The sequence below is a fragment of the Cervus elaphus genome, chromosome 18 (genome assembly GCF_910594005.1).
Source record: "Cervus elaphus chromosome 18, mCerEla1.1, whole genome shotgun sequence".
NCBI lineage: Eukaryota > Metazoa > Chordata > Mammalia > Artiodactyla > Cervidae > Cervus > Cervus elaphus.
In genome coordinates, this window is record NC_057832.1 from 52,061,136 (window position 1) to 52,075,515 (window position 14,380).

At 37.3% G+C, this 14,380-nt stretch overlaps 1 protein-coding gene and 1 long non-coding RNA gene across 2 annotated transcripts in view; one reads left to right on the forward strand and one right to left on the reverse strand.

The window, feature by feature from the left end:
* The window catches only part of RSBN1L (round spermatid basic protein 1 like), a 79,741-nt gene that overhangs the window by 19,077 nt on the left and 46,284 nt on the right, over nt 1-14,380 (reverse strand). The window contains exon 3 of the mRNA XM_043871958.1: nt 11,864-12,504. Coding sequence (XP_043727893.1) covers nt 11,864-12,504 — 641 coding nt within the window. The remainder of the gene's footprint in view (nt 1-11,863; nt 12,505-14,380) is intronic.
* LOC122673999 overlaps nt 1-14,380 on the forward strand; it is a 35,283-nt gene that overhangs the window by 13,876 nt on the left and 7,027 nt on the right. The gene's annotated exons all lie outside the window — the stretch shown is intronic.

Here is a 14,380-nt window from a genome sequence, read left to right on the forward strand (position 1 = left end):
AGAGGCAGGATTTCCACTTCACACAATTAAGTAAATTTTCTGTGCTTCAAACTTCTTTGTCTTGTTTAAACTTCAATAACTGTCTAAACTATTAACCAGTTCTAACCAAGCCAGAATCCAGTCTTTGCCATCCAGCTGGTTCGTTCTACTGTATCACAATATAATGATCAACTTAATGATTTGGGCAGTGACTCAATTATCAACAAATTAACTTGAGGAAGGAGGAATTTCCAGTGAGAGAATCCTTCTGAAATGCTAAGCACAAGTGAATGTAAAGAAATGGGTACTTAAAACATACTTTTAAAGCAAAAGTCAAATGAATGGATGGTGCTGGACTCTCTTCTTTCCAAGAGAGTATATGTAAGAATACACACATTCAGACGTAGAATACACACACTAGACCATTCAGGTATGACCTAAATCAAATACCTTATGATTATACAGTGAAAGTGAGAAATAGATTTAAGGGACTAGATCTGATAGACAGAGTGCCTGATGCACTATGGACAGAGGTTCGTGACATTGTATAGGAGTCAGGGATCAAGACCATCTCCAAGAAAAAGAAATGCAAAACAGCAAAATGGCTGTCTGAGGAGGCCTAACAAATAGCTATGAAAAGAAGAGAAGCAAAAGGCAAAGGAGAAAAGTAAAGATATACCCATTCGAAGGCAGAGTTCCAAAGAATAGCAAGGAGAGATAAGAAAGCCTTCCTCAGTGATCAGTGCAAAGAAATCAAGGAAAACAACAGAATGGGAGATCTAGAGATCTCTTCAAGAAAGTTAGAGATACCAAGGGAACATTTCATGCAAAGATGGACTCAATAAAGGACAGAAATGGTATGGACCTAACAGAAGAAAAAGATATTAAGAAGAGGTGGCAAGAATACACAGAGGAACTGTACAAAAGGGATCTTCATGACCCAGATGATCACGATGGTGTGATCACTCACCTAGAGCCAGACATCCTGGAATGTGAAGTCAGTGGGCCTTAGGAAGCATCACTACAAACAAAGCTAGTGGAGGAGACAGAATTCCAGTTGAGCTATTTCAAGCCCTAAAAGATGATGCTGTGAAAGTGCTGCACTCAATATGCCAGCAAATTTGGAAAACTCAGCAGTGGCCACAGGACTGGAAAAGGTCAGTTTTCATTCCAATCCCAAAGAAAGGCAATGCCAAAGAATGCTCAAACTACCGCACAATTGCACTCATCTCACACGCTAGCAAACCAATCCTATGTTTGACGCTCCTTAAACAACGCTATATTTGTTGATGATTTTTTTGAAGTATGTCCTATTAAAATTCATAAATATTTCAAAGGATATACGGAAAAAACTAAATTTTAAAGAATAAAGTAAACACAGACTCTACACGTTGGATTATAATGTTAAATATGGTACTTGAATCTTCATAGTTCTTGTCATCTCATGGCAAAATACATATATATGTAAAATTCTTTTACACATGTAATTTGCTATAATAAAAGCACAAGTCCCTTCCCTTTTCACCAAAATGTGCTAAAACTGTAAAGTACATTTGTTTGTCCACTATTAAAACCACAGATAAGTATATATTCCACTAGAAAGTATGGTCTCTATATAAATTACATATACTTAGCTATTGGGTTTAAAAGAAAAAAGAATTTTCTTCTAAACATTCATTCTCCAAATATTAAAGATAATAATCTGATGACTCAATAGAATGGATATAAATATATTTAAATTTAAAACTAAATTTTAAAAATTAAATTCATTACAATCTTAGCTTGAGAAAGCAATCTGAATTTTAAAATACAGTGTAACTCAATTAAAAAATGGCCAGACCTGAACATTCTTCCAAAAAAGATATATAGATGGCCAACAGGCACAAGAAAAGATGTTCAACATCACTAATCATCAGGGAAATGCAAATCAAAACTATAGTGAAACATCACTTCACACCTGTCAAAAGGACTATCATCAAAAAGATCAAAAATAACAAATGTTGGAGAGGATGTAAAGAAAAAGGAACCTTTGTACACTGTTAATGTGAATGTAAACTGGTGAAGCCACTGTGGAAAACAGCCGAGGTTCCTCAAAAAACTAAAAAATAGAATTACACACAATCTAGCAATTTCATTCATGAGTATATATCCAAAAAAACTGAAAATGCTAACTCAAAAAAATAAATGCATCCCAAGGTTCAAAGCAGCATTATTTATAACAGCCAAGATATGAATGCAACCCAAGTGTCCAACAACAGATGAATGGATAACAAAGACATGGTGTGTGTGTATATATACACACATACACACACACACACAGTGGAATGCTATTCAGCCATAAAAAAGAATGCCTTTTTTTTCTACTTGCAACAACATGGATAGACTTGAGAGAGTATTATGCTAAGTAAAATAAGTCAGACAGAGAAAGCTAAATACTATGTATATTATTACTTACATAAGGATAAATACTATGTGTGTTATTGGTTATATAAGGAATCTAAAAAATTAATGAATATAACGAAAAAGAAACAGACTCAGAGATATAGAAAACTAGTGGTTACCTGTGGGAAGAGGGGTGGGGGGGAGGGGGACGAGCAAGATTGAGGCAGGGAGTTAAATACAAACCACCACGTACAAAATAAATAAGCTACAAGGAAATAATGTACAGAATGTGAAATAGTGACAATATTTTGTAAGAGCTTTAAATGGAGTATAATCTAAAAAAACTGCGAAGCACTATTTTGTCACTTGAAACTAATAATAATATAAATCAACTATACCCCAATTAGGGGCTTCCAGGGTGGTGCTAGTGGTAAAGAAACCAGCTGCCAATGCAGGAGACATTAAGAGATGTGAGTTCAATCCCTGAGTCAGGAAGATCCCCTGGAGGAGGGCATGGCAACTCACTCCAGTATTCTTGCCTGGAGAATCCCATGGACAGAGAAGCCTGGTGGGCCACAGTCCATAGGGTCACAAACAGACACGACTGAAGTGACTTAGCATGCATACATGCACACCCCCAATTAAAATAAATAAACACACTGTAATGTAACTTTTATTTATATACCATTCAATGCATATCATTTAATTCCTTCCTGGAGAAGGAAATGGCAACCCACTCCAGTACTCTTGCCTGCAAAATGCCATGGACAAAGGAGCCTGATAGGCTACAGTCCATGGGTTCAGATCGCAGAGTCACACACGACCGAGCAACTTCATATTAATACAACTTTTAATGGCTCAGTGGGTAAAGAATCTGCCTACAGAGCAGGAGACACAGGTTCAATCCCTGGGTTGGGAGGATCCCCTGGACAGGGAAATGGCAACTCACTCTAATATTCTTGTGGCTTCCCTGGTGGCTCAGCTGGTAAAGAATTTGCAATGCAGGAGATCCGGGGTTTGATTCCTGGGTCGGGAAGAACCCCTGGAGAAGGGCATGGCAACTCACTCCAGTATTCTTGCCTGGAGAATTCCACAGACAGAGGGGTCTGGCGGGCTACAGTCCACGGGGTCTCAAGGAGTCGGACACGACTGAGCAACTAACACTTTCACGTTCTAGATTAATAACCCGATACTTCAAACATACGCTAAATCTGTTTGAACAATTAATGTTTCAAACATGGAAAACTACACATATTCAAATTCAAAAAGTATATATTTCTTGATGAAACCTGAGATAGAAGAATATAATCCACACACCGCTCACACAAAAAAAAAAATAGTATGCCTTGATTTACATGACATCTGTAATAATGAAATATTATACAGCAAATAATTAAGTTTCTTCTGTAGCATGGAACAAAAAGAAATCTACAATAATCATTAGGGAAAAAGTCCCAATTATCCAAAAATAATTTATCCAACAATTACAATTCAAGAGCAGTGGGATGGGAAAAGAAAAAAGTAAGAGCTGAAACAATATCTAAATAGTTAAAATAAATGTCACAAAGGCCATGATTCATATGAGGATACTCTTCCTACATATGTTTCTACACTTGGCATAATTCCAGCTAATATAAAAAATCATAAAGGATAAGAAACTACAATTACAAGGGAAAGGAGTGGCAAGAGGTATACCCAACTGCAGCTGCCCTAGCTCATCGGAATTATAACACCATAATGACAAGTCTAGATGGAAATAAAAACATAAATTATGTTGAATATGCTCAGTCATGAAATTAAAAGACACTTGCTCCTTGGAAGAAAATGACAAACCTAGACAGTGTATTAAAAAGCGGAGACATCACTTTGCTGACAAAGGGCCGCACAGTCAAAGCTCTGGTTTTCCCAGTAGTCATGTTTGGATGTGGGAGTTGGACCATAAAGAAGGCTGAATGCCAAAGAATGGACACTTTTAGACTATGGTGCTGGAGAAGACTCTTGAGAGTCCCTTGGACAGCAAGGAGATCAAACCAGTCAATCCTAAAGGAAATCAACCCTGAATATTCACTGAAAGGACTGATAATGAAGTTGAAGCTCCAAGACTTTGGCCACCTGATGTGAAGAGCCGACTCACTGGAAGACCCTGATGCTGGAAAAGATTGAAGGCAGGAGGAGAAGGGGGCGACAGAGGATGAGATGGCTGGATGGCATCACCAACTCAAAGAGTTTGAGCAAGCTCCAGGAGACAGTGAAGGACACAGAAGCCTAGCATGCTGCAGTCCATAGGGTCACAAAGAGTCAGACACAACTTAGTGACTGAAGAACAACTGCTAAGTCGCTTCAGCTGTGTCCGACTCTGTGCGACCCCACAGACGGCAGCCCATCAGGCTCCACCGTCCCTGGGATTCTCTAGGCAAGAACACTGGAGTGGGTTGCCATTTCCTTTTCCAATGCATGAAAGTGAAAAGTGAAAGTGAAGTCAGTTGCTCAGTTGTGTCCAACTCTTCGAGACCCCATGGACTGCAGCCCACTAGGCTCTTCCATCCATGGGATTTTCCAGGCAAGAGTACTGGAGTGGGGTGCCATTGCCTTCTCCGGAACAACAACAATCCTCAGTAAAAAGGATATCTTCAATAAAATCTTGAAGACTGTATGCTTCCATTATTCAGAAAAACCACTTATCTGGAAAATCTCACATCCTGTTGACACTTTGCATAATAAGATCACTGTATTTGCTTCAGTGAACATTAATCAAATTACTAGTTTTCTGATGCAGTTAAAAAATTGAAAATATCAATATATAGCACTGCATTAAAACATATCCTATATGCTTCCTTAAAAGGTATACCTTAAAAGGTATATATTCCTTAAAGGGTATACCTCTCAGAAGACAACATAATAAAAGGCAGAAAGGATATTTATATTTGTAAAAGCTATCAACAGATGTAACATTTTTAACCTAAACCTCCCCTAGAGTCCTCCACTCCACAAAAAACCTACCACCATCATGACTACACTTTCATATTTCCCTTTATTTATTCCATTTATTCTCTGTAAATGTTATGAAGGGGAGTAAGGGGAATGAGAGAGGAGGAAAGAGAAGACTTTTTGTACCCACTATCAGTAACTGTAAGTTCTGATTAATGGGAAAGGGACTGTTCAATTAGATTATGTTTAAACTAAAACCCTATTCATTATTCCTCACATAATCTTTAAAAACAAAGATACATTTGGCTTGCCACTAAAGAAAAAAGTAGGCTTTATGACAGGTAATACATTGCCAAAAATATACTGCTTTCTCTTATTTTAGTTATAAAAATTGCTGCAACAAGGGAAGCAAACTGGACATATGTAATTAAAAAAAAACACTAGGAATGACTCACTCGAAATAATGCTGTTTCCTAAAATGTGCTCCCTGATGTGGCAGTCCCTGAAGAGAAGACTCTATAGTCCAATAAGATTGGAAAGCTCTTCTGGTTGGGAGGTTCACGACACACTACTAAACGCTATAAGGTTCTGAGAAGACTCAAAATAAACAAACTTATTTCACCCAGCAATAAACAAACTGTTTTGATTTCAAAATCTGTTTTTCTTATTTACCTGTTTTCTTTTAGCGTACCTGTCAACATCCCAAGAAATTAAAAACTGCACAGAACACTTTATAGTATACACTATGTGCTCAGTCGCTCAGCTGTCTATGACTCTCTGCAGCCCTTTGGACTGCAGCCCGCCAGGCTGCCTGTCCGTGGAATTCTCCAGGCAAGAATACTGGAGTGCAATGTCGTGTCCTTCTCCAGGGGATAGTATATATTATAGTTAACTCACGATAAATAGAAAAGATATTATAGATGCTTCTAGCAAGTATTATCATCAATACCAAAAAAAAATACAAAAAACAGGACAGTTACTACAGTATAAAAAAATGTGGCAGTGAGAGCAGAAGCAGCCACTGGTCGGGTCCTGCTGAGTTTTTATTAAAAACAAGTCAAGCTCACCACCTTCCACTGAGGCCATCTAAGCATCTAACAAAAACAGACGTGCCACAAGGGGGAGCTATTCCCCACCACATCCAGCATACCCTTCCAAAGTAAAATATGTAACAGGTTATAACATTTAATCAATATTTTATTTCAAAAATATCCATATAACTAAAATAAGAATCAATGTGTTACTACTCATTATTTAAATTAGCATAATAAAGGAAAAAGTCTCTGTTCTCAATTAGAACATCTGATTCCTGCCATAGCAGATCAGATCAACCATTTAAGTTGTATATGTCAAGCACAATTGGTCAAAATGAAAATTCAGTACAAAGGAAGGCAATGGTCAAAGATGCCATGTTGAATCATTTTCATTGGCCTAGCATGATGAATGAATGACCCCAAGTGAAATCAATAACTGTTAGTTTTCTCCCCTCATTTTGCAGAGCCAGGGCTAAGATTCAAATCAGATTTAATAACTATTGACTTCCAGATGTTCAAGCTGGTTTTAGAAAAGGCAGAGGAACCAGAGATGAAATTGCCAACATCTGCTGGATCATCGAAAAAGCAAGAGAGTTCCAGAAAAACATCTATTTCTGCTTTATTGACTACGCCAAAGCCTTTGACTGTGTGGATCACAATAAACTGTGGAAAATTCTGAAAAAGATGGGAATACCAGACCACCTGACCTGCCTTTTAAGAAATCTGCATGCAGGTCAGGAAGCAACAGTCAGAACTGGATATGGAACAACAGTCTGGTTCCATATAGGAAAAAGAGTACGTCAAGGCTGTATATTGTCAGCCTGCTTATTTAACTTATATGCAGAGTACATCATGAGAAATGCTGGACTGGAAGAAGCACAAGCTGGAATTAAGATTACCAGGAGAAATATCAAGAACCTCAGATATGCAGATGACACCACCCTTATGGCAGAAAGTGAAGAAGAACTAAAGAGCCTCTTGACGAAAGTGAAAGAGGAGAGTGAAAAAGTTGGCTTAGGGCTCAACATTCAGAAAACTAAGATCATGTCGTCCAGTCCCATCACTTCATGGCAAATAGATGGGGAAACAGTGGCTGACTATATTTGGGGGCTCCAAAATCACTGCAGATGGTGACTGCAGACATGAAATTAAAAGATGCTTGCTCCTTAGAAGAAAAGTTATGACCAACCTAGAGAGCATACTAAAAAGCAGAGACATTACTTTGCCAACAAAGGTCCATCTAGTTAAGGCTATGGTTTTTCCAATAGTCATGTATGGATGTGAGAGTTGGACTATAAAGAAAGCTGAGTGCCAAAGAATTGATGCTTTTGACTGTGGTGTTGGAGAAGACTCTTGAGAGTCCCTTGGACTGCAAGGAGATCCAACCAGTCCATCCTAAAGGAAATCAATGCTGAATGTTCACTGGAAGGACTGATGCTGAAGCTGAAACTCTAATACTTTGGCCACCTGAAGAGAAGAGCTGACTCATTTGAAAAGATCCTGATGTTGGGAAAGATTGAAGGAGGGAGGAGAAGGGGGATGACAGAGGATGAGATGGTTGGATGGCGTCACTGACTCAATGGAAATGAATTTTAGTAAACTCTGGGAGCTGGTGATGGACAGGGAGGCCTGGCGTGCTGCGATTCATGGGGTTGCAAAGAGTCAGACATGACTGAGTGACTGAACTGAACTGAACTCGCTATTAAAATATTGGTAGATTTAATCATGAGTTAACACTTGATGTAAATTATTTGCTAGCAGTAATTCAGAACCAGGTTTGAGGGCGGGAAAAAGGTGACTGGAAGATAACTGCCCCAGTTTTCATATCCTCACAGTAGTAGTAAGTTGGAATGCACACTGATTAAATACTGTGTGTCAAGACAATCATCTCAATTATTCCTTGACAGATAAAAATCCTGTCTTACTTGCGTTTATGTTCCCATACCATGAAAGACATAGGAGAATGATAAATGTCCAAATGACTATTTGAACAAAATAGAGACAGTAGACTAAGACAGATGTGAAAAAGTAAAAGTGTTAGCACTCAGTCGTGTCTTACTCTTTGTGACCCCACAGACTGTAGTACTCCAGGCTTCTCACCGTGGAATTCTCCAGTCAAGAATACTGGAGTGGGCAGCCATTCCCTTCTTTAGAGGATCTTTTTGACCCAGGCATCAAACCCAGGTCTCCTGCACTGCAGACAGATTCTTTACTGTCTGAGACACAGGGGAAGCCCAAGAGAGATGTGGATGATTGCACATGGCCAAAATCTCTTCACAAGCACGTATACTCACTTCTGAGCAATATGATTGTGCCACTCCTACTATCAAGAAGTGAATCTGGGTTTGGCCTCGTGACTTCCTTTGGCCAGTGGGACATTAGCAAACACAGAACAAGCAGAGGCGCACTCTTTCTGCTCTATAAGTCCTGCAACTACCACCACGTGTACAAGCCCGTTAACCTGCAAGAAGATGAGAAGAACGTGATCATCACCCCAACTGACACTGCATCAAACCACCAGACATGGTGGTCTCCTAAGAACAACTGGTCCAGCAAGGTCTCCTAAGAACAACTGATCTGAAAACCACCAGACATGAATGAAGCTATCCAGTCACCAACTGAGCTGACAAAGACTGTCCAGAGAGGCCAACAAATTGTGAGAAATACCTCTAAGCCACTTAGTTTTGAGTTTCTTTGATTTGATCTATAGCCAAATATCTGATATAGATACATTACAAGCTTTCCACAAAAATCCATTTTTATTCTCAAACAGAATTTTACCATACAGTTTGACTGATATTATATCACTAACCTCAGAGTCACAACATCAGAAAAATGACATAACCTATAAGACCACATATAATTCCACTATGTCTTCAAATTTTTCAGGCCATCTGCAGGGATATAGAGGAAGATGAAAAACAGAATTATACAAGTAAAAAGAAATCCAAAACCAATGACCAAAGAACAGGACGTCTTGTGCCTTGGTCCTTTTTGTCAGTGCCGTGTGTGTGTGTGTGTGTGTGTGACCAAAGAACAGGATGTCTTGTGCCTTGGTCCTTTTTGTCAGTGCCGTGTGTGTGTGTGTGTGTACACAGATATACACTGATACATATACCAAAAAATCTTTAACATGATTCAAGCATAAAAGCTAAAAAGATATAAAATGAATTTTTGTGAAAACTACAGAGTAATATTACAAAGATAAACCTTATCACTATAAAGATCATAGAAATAGCTACATCTTACTTATATTGTCATCCTTTAGTGTCTATAGATATAGGGCAAATGATTTTCGCTGCTCTGATTTTAATTAAACAAATATTCATACAACTAGTCTAAGGAAAACAACTTCCTCAGTCTTCTAAGCTGGTAAAAAAAACAAAGAATCTGGTCTGGGGAAACATCAAATGAGCAGCTCAGGGGAGCTTTTCGCAAGGTATTCCTTCTCACACCAGGGGAATGGCTGGATCTGGAGGACCACGGGGGTAAAGGCACATGAATGCTGCACAGGCAATTTCCCACCACCACATCTAAAGCTAAAGAGGTAAAAGCAGTCCCTGTAGCTGCCAAATCACACAGACACAGGGCCAGAGCCACAAGTGGTAACAAAGGCTGCAAATGTATGTGTTATCCAAGAACTCTTTAACAGGTAACGGCAATAGGGTAGGTGGCTCTACAAGGACTGGAGACTCACTACCTAGTCACACACCGGCCTGATTAACAAGTCCCAGCAAGATATTGTATTTAACAACAGAAGTATGGTTTTCATGTTGCATATATTACACGTTAGGATGAAAATGCTTATCATTTAATAAACATCCATTAATAAAAGATTAATACTTCCTAACCTTAAAAGCTATCTGAAAAGCAAATATATGTATTGTGACATTTAAAAGATGACTGAAATAATTTGCATTGTACGGCAAAAGTAAGTTTATGATACAGTGGAAACAAATTACATTGGAAGCCAAGAGGTCTACCATAAAACCTAGCACTTAGCAGACATAAAATAAATGAAAAACAAATCAATGATCTAATACCAAAGGTTTCTGGGCAGTTATTTCTTCTCTCTCCTCATTGCTAAAATTAAATGGTAATGGAGATTAAATGGGTTATCACATATAAAGTACTTAAAGCAGCTCCTGGTAGTCAATAGGTAGTACTCAGTAAACAGTAGACACTATTACTAGATGCCAGTCTAACCATTCTGAAATTTATAAAATGACAGAGCAAGTGACAAATGCTCTACAGCTCCCTTTCAGCTCTAAAAAATATTTAAATTCTAATTCTCCAACAGTAAGTACCCCTCCACATACACACACATATTAAAATGCTAAATACAAGCACATTATCCAGACTCCAGTATATTATAGAATACACACCAAACATACTGTGGGGTGGGGAGGTTGGTATGTGTGGGTGTGACTGAATGTCCAGACTATCATTTAAAGTGGAAACTATAACTTGAACAGACATTAAACAAACACAAAAAAAGATATATACTCAAAATAAGGAAAGGGGTTTTGGGTGGAGATTAAGAAGATTGTGTTCTGCTTCTGGCACTGCTGCCAACCTTAAAACCTTAGATGACTCCTATCTATGTTTAAGTTGAGAAAGATTGGAACAGATGATCACTAAGATCTCTCTGAAACTTTCTTCACTTTTTTTCCTCTTTTCAAACCAGAATATCAATTATTACTTAGAATACTGGAAACTTTAGCACAGATAAACATGAAAATTGCTGATCTTCAGCCTAAGCAGTCTCTGATCTGAGAATGAATAATGATGCACCAGACTTTAGATGGGGCCTACATTCACTTCTAATTAAAGCCAGTGGACTGGATTCTGCCTCTGCATTCTAAAATAAGGTATATTCAGGAATTCTCTGGCGGTCCAATGGTTAGCATTCCAGTCTTTGACTGTTCAATACTAGTCAGGGAACTAAGATCCCACAAGTTGCATGATGCAGCCAAAATTAATTAATTAATTAATTTAAAATAATGTATATTCTACAATGAGAAGGGTAGGAAATAGAAATTAGGTCAATACATGCAGATATGCTAATATTCTCACATAATCACATATTTAACTAATGATTCCTTTGTACCACAATATGTTGAATACCCAACATTTATTCAGCACCTTCCATATGACGAATCCAATGCTAAGCACTTTTAAAGCACTACTGCATAAAGCAAGAAGACAATTTTAAGTGATGTTCAGGCAGGAGAACTATTGTATGGACTGGAATAATAAATACGTAAATTCATTTCACTCCCAAAATAAATCCAAGGAAAAAAGGACAACAGAATCTTAATTAGTTCACTATCTTTAAGAAAGACAAATAGGAGCTGAAATTTAAGGTCTAGTGTTCACATCAAGAGAGTAATTTATTCTTAATATCCCCAAGAGGTTTCGTTATATCCTTACCTTTTTTATTGCAAACCTGTAAGAAAATGAGGATCAAAGAACATAATTAACTTGTCTAAAACATATAATTAAAAGTTTAAAAAAAAAACACAACTAAAACCTCTTACCTGAGCATGAAAATTGGACATAGTCGTTGTCTCTATATCCTTCTTTCCCAATATCTCCATTTTTACTGGTGAATTGGGAAAATTAAATGAAAAGTAGTCTAAAAAATCAGGTAAATAAGTAGCTGCCCCATGAACAATACCCATTACATAGAAAGCTGCAGAGTTCTCATTTTCACTGAACACCAGATCCACAAACTCTTCTGCAAACCTCTCCATCTCCACAGGAGACAGATGGGAGAGTTCATTGCTGTAGGCATGGATAACTGATGCACCTCCATTAGGCTGGTGCTCAATATGAATGAGTTGTTTGAACCGCAAAGTGTCCAGCCTTCTGAGGTTGTTCTGAACCCGTGGTTCCTTTAATGAGACAAATGGAAACTCACTGTTCTCTGGAATTTTGGAATCATAATTCTTGGTATCCAAACTCTTTCCACTGTAATCCTTTATGTTATCATTTAGGATACCTTTGGCTTCTTGATCTTCAACATCAGATAGCAATCCTGAGCAGATAGTTTGAATAGATTTGCTATACATTTTTGGACGCTTCCGTTTTTCATTCTCTTTGTGTTTCTTTTTCTTTTTCTTCTTTACCTTCTTAATTTGTAAGTCTTCTACACTTGTTTTTGGTTTCTCCTTCCCACCTGTTGGGAAAAATTTTTTTTTGAAACTACGTATTTTACTTTCTTTAAATATCATGCTTCAGGAACTGTTTTATAAAAATAAGCAAAGTTTACACAAAATGAAGTTTATATTTGGGACTTGTTTTACACAGTATTGATAATCATAATTTAGTCAGGCTCTCTCCCTCTCTCCACACACACAGGCACACATACACACAGAGGAAGGCTGAAGACAGCTATGCTTACAGTGAATGGTACCATTCTGACATTAGATGCTCAATCAGTGTTTAATGAAGTAATGAAATTAATGTTTTAGAAATCATAGTCTTCAAATTTTAAATACAGAAAATCAGAAATGGAAAGCTGAACAAAAGTCAATGTGAACAATGAATGCCCTGCAGATATTTTCCATTGATATGTATCTTTTTTACTTTAAGTTCTTAAAAATTACATACAGGTGTCAAGATTTACAAATCAGCAAAGGAGAAAAACGCTTGCAATAGTATACAAGCAACAAACACAGAAATTCCTTAGCTCTTTACCATACTTCCTTCTCCGTAAACTACTTTTTAATCTAAAACAGGCTATTCTAGATCTACTAGAGTCTACAAAATTCCCACTGAAAACTCAGCAAGGTACCATAAAGAGATGACAAAATCAGAATAATTTCTCATGTCCTAAGTACAAATGATATCCATTTACTGGTAAAGAGAGAAATTAAAGAAAAGAAAAAGAAATAGGTCAATAATAAGTTTATATATTAATGAACCTCTGTAACCAGAGGTAAGTAGACACTAGGCTCAGAAATTTAGAAATCCAAAGAATAAAAGATTAATCTTCAGTGGCTATACAGCTATAGAATTTAAGTGTACATATTAAATACAACATTATCACAGTATATTTATTTCTAGACAATACGAAACACAGAAAGGAACAAACATCCTAATAAGAAAATATTGGGGTTCCTAAGACAAAATAAAAAAGTTATTAAGATGACAATTGAGGGAAAAAAAGCATTCACTGTTTCCATCTTTTATTTCACTTTTACAGATAACCAGTCATGAATTAAATCTTCGCAACCTGCTTCTTTATCTAAATTTTCCCATCTTCACATATCTCTGCTATTCTTTTCTGTCTCTGGTGATTGAGATGTCCTGCCTACTTTCCAAAAATAAGTCCCTCCCACCAACTCCAAAACCCGTTGCTTAAAGTTCTCTCCTCTTCTCTTGACCATCAAACTTCTCATAAAGAACCACTATACCCACCAGTATCTTATCTTTATTACATGACTATTTCTATCCTTTAAATTCTGGGTCTGTTTCCAGTCTACTCAAACTTACTTTCCCAGATTGTTCAAATATCAAATCCAATGATATTCTCTCAAGTCATTTTTCCTGATCTCTCCAAGGTTCTATGTAATCACCCACCTCATCCTTAAGATTACTTTTAATTTCCATGATACTACTACTGCCTGAGCTTCTGATCTAAAAGCCTCATGACTAACTCTCATCTTTAATGCTAGAGCCATAACACTAATTCTGTAAGTTTTATATATTGTTTTGGTCATGTTCATCCCTTCATTCAACTGTTCTCAAGGGTTCTCAATGACTACCAAATAAAATACAATCTCTTCAGTCTAGAATCCAAACTCAGTGTCCTCAAGTACCACAATGCTCTGGTCAGTTACACTACTTACAATTTCTTATGAAACATACCTAATCCTACTTTATCTTTCTACTACTGGTAAAGTTATTTCCTTTCCCCAAAACATCTTTGCCTTGTCCCAGTACTCACTACTGGACTTTCTTACCCATCCTATAAAGACAACTCTTATGTTATTTTCATCATTTTTCTTTGGAACTGAAACATTTTCGCTCTAAATTCATAAACTGTTATT